We start from the raw sequence: 16,284 nt of genomic DNA, 5'->3' as shown, positions 1-16,284 counted from the left end.
TTGTAAGTTTGTTGTTGCAACTAGTAGGATATGACACATGATGTTAGCTTTGGAACAGCAAAAAATTCAAGTGACCTTGGCCTATCTAAATATGAACATAGTTATTTGGCTTGGAAGACATATATAACGCTCTTGCAAACTATATACATTGGGTGTAAGTTTCTTTAGTATGATATATATCATATTATATAGTACTTAATTATTTGCATTGGGTTTCAGTTTCTTTGGTATGAGATATATTGTATGGTACTTAACCGCCAAAAGAGAAGGAAGAAAGAAGTATGTATGACTTGGAAGTATTAATAGTACCCGTTACAAATACACTGTAACCAACATTCACCGTCTTATAAGGGGCGCAAGAAGTGTTTCTCTCCAATTGTGTGTGTATGACTCTCTCTCTCTCTCTCTCTCTCTCTCTCTCTCTACTGGATGAATTGAATGTTCCCTTTCAATTCCTTAGTAAAAGAGAATCATTGCTTCCCTCTAAAGTACTAAATGCGAGTATGTACTCTTTCTCTTGCATTTTCTCATAGCCTATGTGTATATATGTATAGCTCCTATTAGCCTATGTGTATATATGTATAGCTCCTATTATCATATGTATGATACTATATCCTAGAATAGATACTATAAGTTGAAAGGTAGTGTTGTGTTGAGAAAGAGCGGGAAAAAACAATTGAGACAATGAGTCAAGTTCAAAGGTTGTTGGTTTTGGTTGCGATGACGATGGTGGTGGTGACAAAGGTGGTTTCACATGATTATGGGGACGCATTATCGAAGAGTATCTTGTTTTTTGAAGGCCAGAGATCAGGGAAATTACCCCCTAATCAAAGAATGACTTGGAGGAAGGATTCAGCTCTTCGTGATGGTTTTGACATTGGTGTAAGTCTTTTTATCTCTTCTTGTAGTTAAAGTCTTTTTTTTTGTTATAGATATGATAAGATTAGAACTTATTGTGTTAGCTCTATTAAGATTGCTCTTTGATTATTGCACTTACCACTTACTCAACATGCTATCTAATTTTTATATGGTTATGACTTTTTTTTTTTTTAATACAAGATAGAATTTCTATTTTAGTCTAATCTAATTGTATGTGTGTGAAGCTCCATCCTAGAGATTTGGACCTCGGCCCTTACCCCCCACACTTCACAAGCACTTATACATACATGTGGAGTGACCATCGCACCAAGGGTGTGCAGTGGTTATATGGTTATGACTTATAAATAGAGTAAGGGAGTACTTCTTTATGAGCAAGACTTATGTACAGTACTTATGTGCTGTTATTTAGGTTCTCTTCTTAAGATTTAACCATGTGACTTTCTTCTCATGAAATGGAAATAAATTTTTTTCTCATGAAATGGAAGTGAATTTTTAGTTAAGTATAGCCACATGGCTAAATTTTAAGAGAAAAATCTAAAGAACAACATCTAAATCTTTGAATGTGCTATTGCTAGCTAACGATAGCAAAAGTTCCAAACAATATTATGATAAAATACAAACACAAACACACAAAATCTTTTAGTGTATTCAGGTTGAAAAAGGTAATTAATCTAGTTTCTGAGAGAAAAAAGTAACTGGTTTGTGGTTTTCCATTCTTGTGAGTTTAGAAAATGAGTTAAGAGGGGATCATTAGTATGATGACTAACTGGTGTGTCTCTTCGGTTTCTCAAATTTAGACATGATGAAGAAGTGTTTGTGAGTTTAATGAATGATATTGATTATTGTAAGTTTAACTTACGGCAGTTATTAGTGAGTTGAATTTAAGTGTTACAAATTTGGGAAGATTTGCTTTAATAAACATAACGGAAAATTGTCCAGTTGCCCATTGAGTAATATATTTTTGTTTATTGCAAGTTGAGCACTTCAAAACAAGTACGCTTTACCACCACACACCCTTGGTGCAGTGGCCACTTTACAAGTATAAATGTTTATGGGGTGTTGGGGGCAAGGGTTGGGGTTCAAGTTTCCAAGAGGAAGCTTCACACACATATACACTTATATTATGTTAGAGTAGAAATTCTATCTTGTATAAAAAATTTAAAAAAAAGTACGCTTTTGGCTAATTTTTTATTTTCAAATTTGAGGAACATTTTAAACAATTTAATCCTATGTAATTGAATAAAAAAGTTTGAGGAACATTTTCATGTTGTAACAACTATCAACTATCAAGTACATATAATCCTAAAACAATACAAATTGAGGTAGAGCTAAGAATTTTTGCTTGGAGGCCAAACTATGATATTTATAAATTGGTCTAGATTAATTCAAACGTACGCTCACACATGTATATAAAATATAACAACTTTTTATTTTACTGATTTTTTTAACGAACATCATCTTCCTAAACTTAGGTACCTAAGTAGGACAAAACTTATGTATAGTGCTTTATGTGTAGTATATTAATTAGATTCCCCAATTAAATTTAAACACAATTATATTGATTTTAATTGTTATTGGAAAAGAAAATATTGTTTATATTCATATTCGTCTATTACTAACATAATTTTTATTATATACTAATCATAATATACTAATACTATTTAAACAGTTAAAGAAAAAAATTATGATTTTTTTTTTTGTGTATAGATTAACTCATTGATAATGCCATGCCATCCCTAGGTTGATTTGGTAGGTGGATACTATGATGCAGGTGACAATGTCAAATTTAACTTTCCAATGGCATTCTCAACAACAATTTTGGCATGGAGCGTATTGGAGTTTGGAAATTTCATGGGCTCGGACCTTTCAAATGCTTTGGATGCTATTAAATGGCCCACAGACTATTTTCTTAAGGCCACAAGCATCCCTGGCTTTGTTTATGCCCAAGTTGGTGACCCATATGCTGACCACAATTGTTGGGAGAGGCCTGAAGACATGGACACACCTAGAACCCCCTATGCTGTGAGCAAACAATTCCCTGGCTCTGAAGTTTCAGCTGAAATTGCAGCAGCACTTGCAGCCTCTTCCTTGGTATTTAGAGCCATTGATCTTGAATATTCTGCAAGGCTTCTTAGTAGGGCTAGAACGGTAAATGAGACCCCTTCCTCTTATTTAGAAAATGATATATATTTGTTTTTTTTTTTTTCCCCTGCTTGCTTCATGTGCTTGAGTTCACTAGCCAAGTATGACTAAAAATCCTCTCCTTCACTTTATACTTTACTGAATTACATTATATCATATGTTCTTTTTTTCCCCTTATAAAGTAAATAAAGTTTAAATTGGAAAAAATTTAACACATATTATACTACAATTGGTAAAGTATAAAGTGAAGCTCTTAAAGTAAGACAAATGGTTTGTATTCAATAAAGATGTGACTCGTGTCTTAAATAGTCATGAGTCAGTCTCATATCCAAGCTAGTTAGCTAAACTTCGTTTGTTTCGTTAGAAAATATTATTTGAAGATAATTTTTTGCATTTTTCTGTTTTTGGTAATAAATGGATCAAAAGAAAACTATTTTTTAACTTCCTTTATTTAGTTTTAGGCTTTTAGCATGAAATAAAATTGTTTTTTGCTAAATTTTTTTGGAAAACAACTTTATTTCACGCAAAGCTAAATAGGAAAAGTCAAGAGATAATTTTTCAATTCATTCTAAAATCGCTACAAAATATAGAAGAATGATGTAATTTTCTAGAAAATGCTTTTTAGAAAATGATTCATTTTTCAGAAAATGATTCATTTTTTAGAAAATGTTAATGTCAAAACAAACAGAGAAAGGGACGTTGTAATCGCTTTTTTTTTTTTTTTAATGAATAAACATGTTTGCTTAATTATTGATGACTATTTTTTGTGTATGGATTAGGTTTTCGAATTTGCGAATCAGTACCAGGGATCTTATAATGATGGCATTGGCCGATGGGTGTGCCCGTTTTATTGTGATTTCAGTGGCTATCAGGTGTGCATCAGAAAGTTGTTAATCAACTAGTAATTAAGATGATTATTCAACATTTATTATATATTGTACTAAGTTTCACATTAGAATAGATCAATTTCCAATATGCAAAATCCCATTCGGACATGTAAAAAATTATGCCTTTGACTATAATTTACAAATTACAATAATCATAAAAAAAATTACAAATTACAATCTCAAAATATAAGCATATTAATTAATAGCTTAAGTGTGTACACATCATGTTATATGAGCAATTATTAGGTATTTCTAGATTGCAGATATGGTGTTCAACATAACAATAAATCAACCTAACTAATTCAATAGAAAGTTAAGTGAAAAGTTAATTTTATAATAGGTTATTAGCTTATTTTAATTAAATAATAATAATATCATCCTAGTTGTAGAGTACTTAATAAATTTTTGAATGTATTTTATAAAAAATAAAAAATTCTGTATGTATTTGTTCACTTTTTAGACTGAATGCTTTGGTTGTTATTCTAGCTAGGACCATTCACCAAGATGACCACAATTTTTTTTTTTTTGGGCAAGTAAATCCATGAATTGGTATAGTTAAATTGGTGAAATTACATTGTTGACGAGACAAAGTCTTACAGGATGAATTGCTATGGGGAGCTGCATGGTTATTTCGAGCAAGTAAAGAGTCTAATTACTGGAATTATGTTGTAGAGAATATACACAATTTGGAAAACACTGTTGTCAAAAATATAAATGGTTTTTCATATAGTGGTGGAAGTTATGCTGAATTTGGATGGGACACAAAGCACGCCGGAATTAACATACTTGTTTCCAATGTAAGTACATACTTGCATGCATTATAACTTATTTTCTTTAATTTCCATAGAATTCTTTTGCTCAATGTATTAATTTATTTATTATGACTTTTTTGAATTAGCAGTTGGTGATAAATAGCAACCCTAATTTTAGTCCCTTCATTCCTAATGCGGACAAGTTTGTGTGTACTGTGTTACCTGAATCACCAACAGTTTCAGTCCAATATTCTCCAGGTAATTCTATTGCATTGCAGCTATATTGGCAGTATTGACATTAGTGTTGGGAATAATCTAATTGCACAAAATAAAGTGTTGATTTGCATTCAACTTAATTATAGACGTGTTTGAGTAGGGTTTCGATCCTAGACTAGATTTATCTTTAGTGTGGATAGAAAATATTGTATTCTTTGAGTTAAGCAACTGTACAAGACTTGGAATTTATAATAAGACAAACTCCATACTATAGTGATGATGGCAATTGGGCAAAGCGGGATTAGATTATGAGTGTTCTGTTTGTTCTTCGGGACAAGAGCATAAGTAAGAGAGTATGATAGGTTCAAAGTATTTTGTCATCTCCAATAAGATAGCTTTGACATTGTTGATATGGAAATGGGTGACAAAAAAGAGAGGTATTTGTGAGAGTATTGAGTAAGAGAGAAATAAGTGTTTTAGAAATAGTAATAGGATTGTTTAAAAAATATAAATTATAGATAGGATATGTATTTTTTATAAAAATAAAATAAAATAAGATATGTATTATAGATATATATATATATATATATATATATATATATATCCTATTTTTTATAAAAATAAAATAAAATAAGATATGTCTTATATATATATATATATACACACACACACACACACACACACACATTGGGCGGAAAGGGATGACCCAAACCTGTTCGTACCTTGGGGGTGGCAATTTTTATCCATATCTATGAACCCATCCATTACCCACCTTATTTGGATAAGTTTTAACCCAACCCATTTGAATATTTGGGTTAAATGGGTAAAGACTCATTATGTTAATTAATTATATGGGTCTTCATGGATAAACTCACTAATACCCACTAAAACCCATCTAAAATTTAAATAAACAACATAAATTCTAAATTTCTAGAAAATGACTGAAATACTCCTAAAACTTAAAAAATAACCAAAATACCCCATGAAACCTAAAAATGACTAAAATACCCATAAAACATTAAATTACCAAAATACTCCTGAAACTTAAAAAATGACCAAAATACTCATGAAATCTAGGGAATTACCAAAATACCCCCTAAACCTAAAAAATTGACTGAAATACCCCCTAAAGCCTATAAAATGACAAAAATACCCCCAAAAACTAAAAATTACCAAAACACCCCCTAAACTTAAAAGATGACCAGAATACCTCTGAAACTTATAAAATGACCAAAATACCCTTGAAACCTAAAATTACAAAAATACCCCTAAAACATAAAAAATGACCGAACTACCCCTGAAGCCTAAAAAAATGACCAAAATACCTCCAAAACCTAAAAATAACCAAAATATCCCCGAAACCTAAAAATTACTAAAATACCCCTAGAACCTAAAAAATGACTGAAATACCCTCGAAACCTAGAAAATGACCAAAATACCCCAAAAACCTAAAAAATGACCAAAATATCCTTCAAACCTAAAAATTACCAAAATACTCCCTAAACCTAAAAGATAATTAAAATACCTCTGAAACCTAAAAAATGACCAAAATACCCCCGAAATTTAAAAATTACCAAAATACCCCCTAAACCTAAAAAAATGACCAAAACACTCCCGAAACCTAATAAATGACACAAATACCCCCAAAACCTAAAATGACCAAAATACACCCTAAACTTAAAAGATGACAAGAATACCTTTGAAACTTATAAAATGACCAAAATACTCCTGAAACCTAAAAATTTAAAAATACCCCCAAAACCTAAAAAATGACTGAAATACCCCCCGAAACCCAAAAAATGACCAAAATACCCCCGAAACCTAAAAATTACCAAAATACGTCCTAAGTCTAAAAGATGACTGAAATACCTCTGAAACTTATAAAAATAACCAAAATACCCCTGAAACTTAAAAAAGGACCTAAATACGCCCGAAACCTAAAAAATGAACAAAATATCCCTGAAACCTAAAAATTACCAAAATACCACCTAAACCTGAAAGATAACTAGAATAACTCTAAAACCTATAAAATGACCAAAATACCACCGAAACTTAAAAATTACCAAAATACCTCCGAACCCTAAAAAATGACCAAAATAGCCCCCCAAAACCTAAAAATTACCAAAATGCCCCTTAAACCTGTAAAATAACCAAAACACCTTTGAAACCTATAAAATTACCAAAATACACTCAAAATCTAAAAATTACCAAAATACCCCATAAACTTAAAAAATGACTGAAATACCCCCAAAACTTTAAAATTGACCAAAAGACCCCCAAAATATAAAAAATGACCGAAATACCTCCTCAACCAAAAAATTACCAATACCCCCGAAACCTAAAACATGTCTAAAATACCCCCTAAACCTAAAAATTACCAAAATACCCCCAAATCTTAAAAATTACCAAAATACCTCTGAAACCTAGAAATTTACCGAAATAGCCCAAAAATTTAAAAATGACCAAAATACCTTTAGAATTTAAAAAAATGACCAAAATAACCCCGAAACATAAAAAATTACCGAGATTCCCTCGGAACCTATAAAATGGTAGAAATACTCTTAGAACCTTTAATATCTATCCTCCGAACATCCAAAATACCTCAAACCTCTATTTTGCTAATTTTAGATGTTTTAGGTGTATTTTGGTCATATTACATGTTTATGGGCATTTTGGTCATTTTTTAGGTTACAAAGGTATTATGGTTATTTTTTAGGTTTCAAGGGTATTTCGATCTTCTTTTAGGTTTTAGGATATTTTGATCATTTTTTAGGTTTCGGGGTATTTCAGTCATTTTTTGATTTTCAAAGGTATTTCAGTCATTTTTTAGGTTTATGGGGTATTTTGGTCATTTTTAGGTTTTGGGGGTATTTCGGTCATTTTTTAGGTTTAGGGGGTATTTTGGTCATTTTTAAGTTTCGGGGGTATTTTGATCATTTTTTTTAGGTTTCGGAGGACATTTTGGTCATTTTTAGGTTTCGGGGGTATTTTAGTTATTTTCTTACATTTTGGGTTTATTTTTGTCATTTTAAAGGTTTTGAGGGTATTTTGGTCGTTTTATAAGTTTTGGAAGTATTTCAGTCAATTTTTAGGTTTTAGGTATTTCGGTCATTTTTTAGATTTAGGGGGTATTTTGGTAAAAGTTTCAGGGGGGTATTTTGGTTATTTTTTAGGTTTTTGTTTTTTGTCATTTTAAAGGTTTTGAGGGTATTTTGGTCGTTTTATAAGTTTTGGAAGTATTTCAGTCAATTTTTAGGTTTTAGGGTATTTCGGTCATTTTTTAGATTTAGGAGGTATTTTGGTAAAAGTTTCAGGGGGTATTTTGGTTATTTTTTAGGTTTTGGGGTAATTTGGTAATTTTTTAGGTTTTAGGGGTATTTTGGCAATCTTTTAGATTTCAAGGGTATTTTGGTAATTTTTAGGTTTAGGGGGTATTTCAGTCATTTTTTAGGTTTAGAGGGTTATTTCGGTCATTTTTTTAGGTTTATAGGGGGTATTTTGGTAATTTTTAGGTTTCGGGGGTATTTCAATAATTTTTTTAAGGTTTTGGGGGATGTTGGTCATTTTAAATGTTTTGATGATATTCTGGTCATTTTATAGGTTTCAGGGATATTTCAGTCATTTTTTAGGTTTCATGGTATTTTGGTCATTTTTTAGGTTTATGGGGTATTTTGGTAATTTTCAATGTTTCAAGGGTATTTTGGTCATCTTTTAGATTTCGGGGGTATTTTGGTTATTTTTATGTTTCAGGGGGTATTTCTGTCATTTTTAGGTTTAGGGGGGTATTTTGGTCATTTTTAGGTTTAGGGAGGTATTTTGGTCATTTTTAGACTTCAGGGATATTTTGGACATTTTAGAGGTTTTGGGGGGCTATTTTGCTCATTTTAGAGACTTTGGGGGTATTTTGGTGATTTTAGTGGATTTTTAGCATGTTTGGTGATTTTAGAGATATCGGGGGTATTTTAGTCATTTTAAAGGTTTTATGAGTATTTTGCTCATTTTAAAGATTTTAGGGATATTTTGGTCATTTTAGAGGTTTCATAGGTATTTTGCTCATTTTTTAGATTTTGGCAATATTATGCTCATTGTAGAGAATTTGGGAATAATTTTTTTATGTTCAACGGTATATTGGTAATTTTGGAAGTGTAGGGGTATTTGGGTCATTTTAGGTATTTAAGGGTATTTTGGAGGTCAAGAGGATATTCAAGTAGTTTTAGAGGTATTTGGATCATATTGGGTTAAATGGGTGGGTTACTAATTAAATGGGTTGGGTTGGTAATAGTAATTAATTTATATATAAACGAGTCATAAATGGATAAATGGGTAATTACACACCCAATCTATTTATGACCAAATCCACCCATTTGCCACCCCCTGCCCCTCTTTAGAGTGAAAAACCTATCCAAAGCAAAGTAGGCTACCAATGATTTTTTTTTATATTTACAATGAGTATCATTCCAATGATTAATTGTTCAATTTGGAATGAGGCAATATAAGACAGTGGGCTGTTAATCCTAAACTCGTATCTCTAGCATATTTAACTTCTTTCTTATATATGTTCCATTTTTGTATTAATATTTACTTTTATGGATAAAATTACTAATATCTAAATTGATCAGGTGGGCTTTTATTCAAACCGGGGGGAAGTAACCTGCAACATCCAACAGCTTTGTCCTTTCTTCTTGTTGTTTATGCTCGCTATTTGAGTCAAGGAAATAGAGTGATTCATTGTGGTGGAGTTGTTGCCACTCCGGCTAGGCTTATACAAGTTGCCAGAGGCCAGGTTTGTATGCATGCATCTCGTGTTCAAAATAGTCTAATTGGATCAAATTTGATTATGTTTTCTCAAAGAATAGCAAATTAGCAATCACTCCAAAAAGTAGAAAATTTCATCTGGTTATTATTACTAGGTGCCTCATTAAAATGGAAAGGATATTGAATCATTTCCCACATGAGTCGGAGTTTTCAAATATTGCAATATTCTTTCTGTTTCTTAAGATGATTCGGAATTCAGAAATCGTTTTTTCACTTAATATTTTGTTAATCATTGTGACAGTTGAAGCCAAATGAATCTATCACCTTCCTAGGGTGAAGTTTCAAACAAATGCTCCAATAAATATATTAGACAAAACACACAAAAAATGACACGTGACCATTTTTTAATATATGTCACGGTTAATCGTATCCAGTGTATTGGAACGAGATCTAATTGCAATTAATTAATAATTGCAGGACTTCTTTTTGTAGAGTGGGACTTATTGATATAATTAACAGTCAAGAAATCAAATTGAACTTTACCAAATCAATGACGGACTACTAAACTAGTAATTTAACTTACTCAAAATTCAAGAATAAGAAAGACAAAAAGGAAGATTTGGGTTATGTTAGAGAAGATCTGCTAACTTTCCAATGGCTTTCTTAAAGACCCAAGTGTAAGGACTCAATTAAACTTAGGAGTAGTATATATATATATATATATATATATATATTAAGGTTGACATTTTTTTTGACATTTATAATGCTATCGATGCAGGTGGATTATATACTAGGAAGTAACCCATTGAACATGTCATACATGGTGGGATATGGAAACAAGTTTCCTCAGAGGATACACCATCGTGGATCGTCCTTACCTTCAATTAATCAACAACCTGGGCCCATTGATTGTAAAGGTGGAACCCCATACTTTAGTAGCAACAATCCTAATCCAAACTTGCTTATAGGGGCTGTTGTTGGAGGACCTGATATCAAAGACTCATACAACGATTCTCGAGCAGATTTTGTGCAATCAGAGCCAACCACGTACATAAATGCACCTCTTGTGGGGCTATTGGCTTACTTCAAAACACATTGAGACTCGTAATTTTATTTATTTATTTATTTGACTCATACAATTTTTATATGTACATTGATATAATACTTTATTTATATGGAAGATCTACAGGTGACACAGATACTGTACAGAAAGGAAAAAAAATTTACAATAAAACGATTAACTAGTTCAACTGAATTTGCACTTTGATTTTTGTTATCAAGACTTAACGAGATGAAAAAGGAGAAAGTAAGGGCATGTTTGGTACGTATGTTTAAACATATGTTTTCAATTTTTAAACAATATTACACGTATTTTCATACACTTTTTCACCTACATGTATTGCCAAAAAAACTGAAAACTGTTGTTTAAACATACGTACCAAACAAGCCCTAATTATTTAATCGATTAGGTAAGCTACATCTTTCTCTCACATAATTTTTGAAGAAACAATAAAAGAAAAAGTTTAGATAAAATTTATGAATGAAGAAAATACAACCAAATGTAAGTCACATATTTGTAACTAGGGTTGTCCAGTGTCCACCCCACCCAACCAATCCACCAATCCCAACCGTACTCGACCTGTCGCCACCCGATTTAGTTGCTCTAGTAGTTGGATGTGGGTCCCGACCTTTAAAAACCCAACCCAATGGATCGATTCCGGGTCTCCTCCTCCAAAACCCGTGAAACCCACCTAACAAAATACATCAATTTTAGCGATTTCTCAAGCTTTCTAATGACTTTTCTAGCTAGATACGATGGATTTTGACAATCAATATAGTTAGACCCAGCAAAGATACACAAGATCCAACAGAAATTCATCAAATCCAACAAATTCTTTGTACGATTTGGCGGAAATCTTTTTAGATCTAACGAGATCTTACTTGATCTAGGACAGATTTGGCGAGAACTCACTGGATCTAACAATATCTTGCCGCTTTTTGGCGGTTTTTAGCTTAACTCAAAACCGACCACCACCCGACAAAAACTCAAACCGACTAGCCAGATACCTCTACGGGTCGATTGCAGATCTGGAAATTCCTTACCTAATTTGATGGGTTCAGTTGCAGGTAGGGCACAAACCCAATCCAAACCGACATGTGAACAACCCTATCTATAACTTACAAGTGAGATTCTCTTTTATGTTAAATGAGGGTGTACTAGTGCATACACTGAATAATTTCACGAAAAGGACTGCTGCATGCCTACACTACGTAATAAGGTCTAAAAGTTTGCAAAAGAAAGGAAAATGGATTTTGGGATCAATTTTTAACTTAACATAATCAAGTATTCACTTTCGAGTTATGATTAAATAGTGATTGGAATTTTTCTAACAAAATAATACTAACTAATAAGCTTGTTGATCTATGTATCCATCTCCATTATTTGGAAACTAAATATGTGAGATACGAAATTATGAATATAATTAACAGTGGGTTCTAGTTAGTGTAAATGCTGAAGTCTTTTGCCGTTGAATAAGACACTTGAGAATAATAAAGAACAATCATCATAAAGCAAACGCCATTAAATCAAAGCTATGACATATATATATATATATATTTTTTTTTTTTTGGGTTAGGATGAAGTTACAATTTTTTTATGATACACCCCATAATGATATGACCCAATTGCCAAGAGCCTTGTAGGCTTGTAACTTAGCTGACACTTCCTAGGGTGTTTTTAACCTAGATGCCCATGGTTCGAATTTGTCATCATTCATTGTTCTAACTATTGAATTATAATAATAATAAAAAAAGGAGATGACCAACCTAGATAAATTCTTTAAAACTGTCAAATTTTTTTCATGTGCTCCAAATCACTTATCTACCTAATTTTAAAATATATATTTGGGTAAATTGCAAAGTATACCCCTAACGTTTGGGGGTAATTGGATTTTACACCCCAACATTTCGGAACTTTGATTTTACACTCCCACGTTTGGTCCCATTAGCAAATCAGCCCCGGTTAGTTTCTGGTGTTAACTACCATGTCATCATGCTAACGTTTTTTTTTTTTTTTTTTTCCAAATAAGCTCAAAACGACACTGTTTCGATAGAAATAAAGTGGTGACCTGGCAATTGCTAAACGGCGCCGTTTTGCCCAAACCTGATATATTCAATTAGTGTTCATCCTATTTCTAAAATCCCAAACCAAAACTGAAAACCCACGAAGGAAGCAGCTCCCTCCTAGCTCGCAGGGCAGAGGGCCATCGTGAATCTACAATGGTAGCCACAACGGCAGCCACAGATTCAGCCACAACAATAGTCATAGTAGCAGCCACAGTGAGACTCATTTCTTCTCTCCAACTCTATTTCTCTCTCTTTTTAGATTTCTCTTTTTCTTGTCATTGTTGGATTTGGATTTGGATTTGTTGGGGATTTATAGCTATGGTTTGCTTTCTCTTTCTTTAACAAAATTTGGGGGTTCTATGTTCATTGTTGTAGTTTGAGACTTTTTGCTGTGTTAGTTATGGTGAAAAGAGTGGAACTGTGCATTAGGGTATGTGCATAAATTGGGTCCTGCAAGAAGTGAGATATGTATTATTGATTTGTATATAACTATAAGTTGCCATAAATCATTTGTTTAAGTACAAAGAAGTCCAAACAATTGACGTAGAATTCAGTCTTTGTTAATTTATTGCATTGACACATTCGCCTAATTGAGAAGAATAAATCAAATCAAAATTCATATGCATTCCACTATTTTTGGGATTAGAACTATGAAGTGGTATTGTGGTAGTACCCCTTTTTCCAACTCATTTGTTTAACTTGTCTTGAAAAGAAAATGATTGGAAGAAAAATCTATTGGTTTACTAATTTTCACAACTGCATATAAACTTATGCATCCATGGAATTTGTTAGTTGCAGATTGATATAACAATGATGCAACAATGACACAGCTGCAGATTGATATATTTAGGAATGAGGGAGGTGTGAAAAACATTGAAACAACTATCCTTTTATATGATTCATTCTACAATTTTGTCTATTTTTCTAAGTTGTTTTGTTTACTTCAAAGTCTGTGAGTGTGGTTAACAATATTGTTAAAAATTGTGTGAATAAGGTTCATTATATTATTCAAAGCTGTAAAAACTTACTATGCAATATTGTATATTGTAGGATATGTCAAGTGGGAAGTTCTTCAAGTAGTTTTGGAAGGTTGAATTATGGCAACAATCATAAGGTGAAATGTAAACGCCAATTTCCTGCAATCTTGAAGACATCGTGGACAAATAACAACCTAAGTAGAAAACAGAATTGAAAGAGAAGGATAATAATGCGCCTTAGATGAAGATTGTTGATTTAGAAGATAAAAAGACTGCAATGAACATACAATTGATGCATTTAAGTTGGTTTGTTGTTATGGTGGTCATTTTAGTTTATTTAGTGAAAGCAAAAGGCCAAGGAAAGAACTTGTATTGAGAATAGGTGAATTGTAGTTTAGTCACTGTGAAAGATTGTAGTGACAATTGTAAGTGCACAATTGCACCTGGACCCAAGAACAGTTATGGGCTCAGGCCCAATGAGCCTTAAACAATAAAAATTTGTAAAGAGTGGGCTTGAAACCCAGGTTAGAAGTGAGTGAAGATTAAATGACAAACTAAAGATTGCCAGTATTTGGAAACAGCAAGAAGTAATATAAATAGGTCTCCTCGGACGTAGGCCGAGAGCTGTTCTTATATTATCTCTCTCTCTTTATCCTTTTTCTTTTTAGGTTACAAAAAGTCCGTCCCCCCATTTCTGTTCTAGATCTCCCCTTAAATACTCTTCTTTTTAATACTTTATACACGTGTTGCCCCAACTCCTCCCTTAGCCTAGATATTTCTTTTCTTAGTGCCTTTGAACAGTAACTAGAAGTTTCCCTTCCACTGTTCAAGTGTCACCTCCCCATTAATGCGGCCAGGGTGGTAGGTGCAGGGTCTTTAATGTGGAGGTAGCAGCCTTTACTTTTGACACTTTCCCAACATCGGTGCTTCTAGGACATTCAAGGGTTCACCCCCTTTAACCACTGGTCTTGACCGTGTCATTCACTAACCTGTACCATGAAGTCCCGGGTTCTCTGGTGTTAGTCCGAGGAGAAAAACATCCTCGGCTGGATCCTCGGATCCTCGGCGCATGGGCCGACCTAAAGTACCAACAAGCCCTAAACCCAAGAGCAGGTCGGCCTTCCTTAGTAAGGCCCAACGGCCCATATCCCTATTAAGATCTTTTTACCCCCCACAACAATCATTTTGAGATAGTAGGCAGCTTATTATCTTGTTTAATGTAATAACAATTGTAATAGCCACTTGTATTTTTATGTTGTAATGGAAATTGAAATACATTTCTTGCAATGGAAATTCTTACTATTTTTGTCTCATTTTGGAATATTGTTTATTATAATGTAAATTGGCACTTAGCCATCCATAAATGCACCTAGCAATTACATTGGACCTGCAAAGTGTAATTGTGGGCAGCTATGCAATTACAATTATTAAAAGCATGTCCACTATGTGAACAGCTATGTGAACAATACCATTATTCTTTTTGAACAGTACAATAGTGGGCAGTTATGTGAATAGTACCATTATCTTCAATACCCAACACTGCCATATTCTTTTTTCTGCTCATGTCCACTATCATTATCATATAAACTTATGGAAAGAAGCTATACCATTTTAAAACAATCACCCGACACATTGCCAAAACTGATATATGTAATATATGACCAAAATGTTAATCATTCTTCCAAAACAACTAACAATATAATCACTGACATTACCTGACACATTGCCAAAACCTGATATATTCAATATATGACCAAAATATTAAGCTTATGAAAACAAAATAGGATACTTATGTCTAGTATCACCATCATATAAGCTTATGAAAAGCTTTACAAAACAGTGACCACAAAAATGTTCTAACAATTAACGATCCTACAAACTACTATTGTTGTTGCTCCTCAACCTTTTCCAGCTCCACTTCTAGCTCTTCTTTTTCCAACACTAGCTCTAGCACCTTTTCTAGATCTACCAACTCCATTGCTTCCAGCAGCACTTGTTTGGGTTGAGATCTTTAATAATAGAAACATGGTAAGTATGCATGCACAACAAACTAAATGATCAAATATTGGCAATTTGCAAATAATAAGCACAATGTATATAATATAGTATGGAAAGTACTATAGTTGATTGGTTTCCAACAACACTTGATGGGCGACAATCCTTTTCCACTCTTAAGCCCATAAACACATGATTGCCTTCTGTTCTCCTAATCTACAACAAGCTCAAAAAATTTGCAGTTAGCAACTACAATAAGTAGCATATACCAAAACTTAGTTAGCAATAAGCATGTATTAATACTTGATTTTGTTTCCCTATAGTAGATGTTGCTCCTTGTCTCTGCTCAGTCTGACCTTCACTAGCATCATTAGATTTGGGGGGTACTTTGCATTCTCTTTTATTGTAACCTAATTGTCCACAATTGGTACATTTTTGTGCGGCAGATGACTTCTTCAACTTATGTGAAATCCTTCGTGCCTCATCAGCAGCTTTCTTTCTCTTGTTCTCCTTTGGTCTTCTAGGCTGTACTAGCATCTTCTGGAAGCAAAATCT

At 32.8% G+C, this 16,284-nt stretch overlaps 1 protein-coding gene and 1 long non-coding RNA gene across 2 annotated transcripts; both read left to right on the top strand.

The window, feature by feature from the left end:
* The first annotated feature begins 687 nt into the window (after positions 1-687).
* Positions 688-10,730, top strand: LOC142621093 (endoglucanase 8-like). Its single transcript, XM_075794408.1, has 7 exons — positions 688-882; positions 2,620-3,027; positions 3,801-3,893; positions 4,508-4,705; positions 4,807-4,918; positions 9,496-9,659; positions 10,410-10,730. Exons 1-7 carry the CDS (start codon positions 721-723, stop codon positions 10,728-10,730), a joined length of 1,458 nt encoding a protein of 485 aa, XP_075650523.1. The 5' UTR covers positions 688-720.
* A 2,106-nt stretch (positions 10,731-12,836) lies between these two features.
* On the top strand, positions 12,837-13,942 carry LOC142621225 (uncharacterized). The gene is made up of 2 exons (XR_012841727.1): positions 12,837-12,970; positions 13,808-13,942. It is a non-coding gene; the product is annotated as an uncharacterized LOC142621225 (long non-coding RNA).
* The last annotated feature ends 2,342 nt before the right edge of the window (positions 13,943-16,284 follow it).

This window comes from Castanea sativa, chromosome 12 (genome assembly GCF_040712315.1).
Source record: "Castanea sativa cultivar Marrone di Chiusa Pesio chromosome 12, ASM4071231v1".
Classification (NCBI taxonomy): Eukaryota; Viridiplantae; Streptophyta; class Magnoliopsida; order Fagales; family Fagaceae; genus Castanea; species Castanea sativa.
This window is presented reverse-complemented; position numbering and strand designations above follow the sequence as displayed.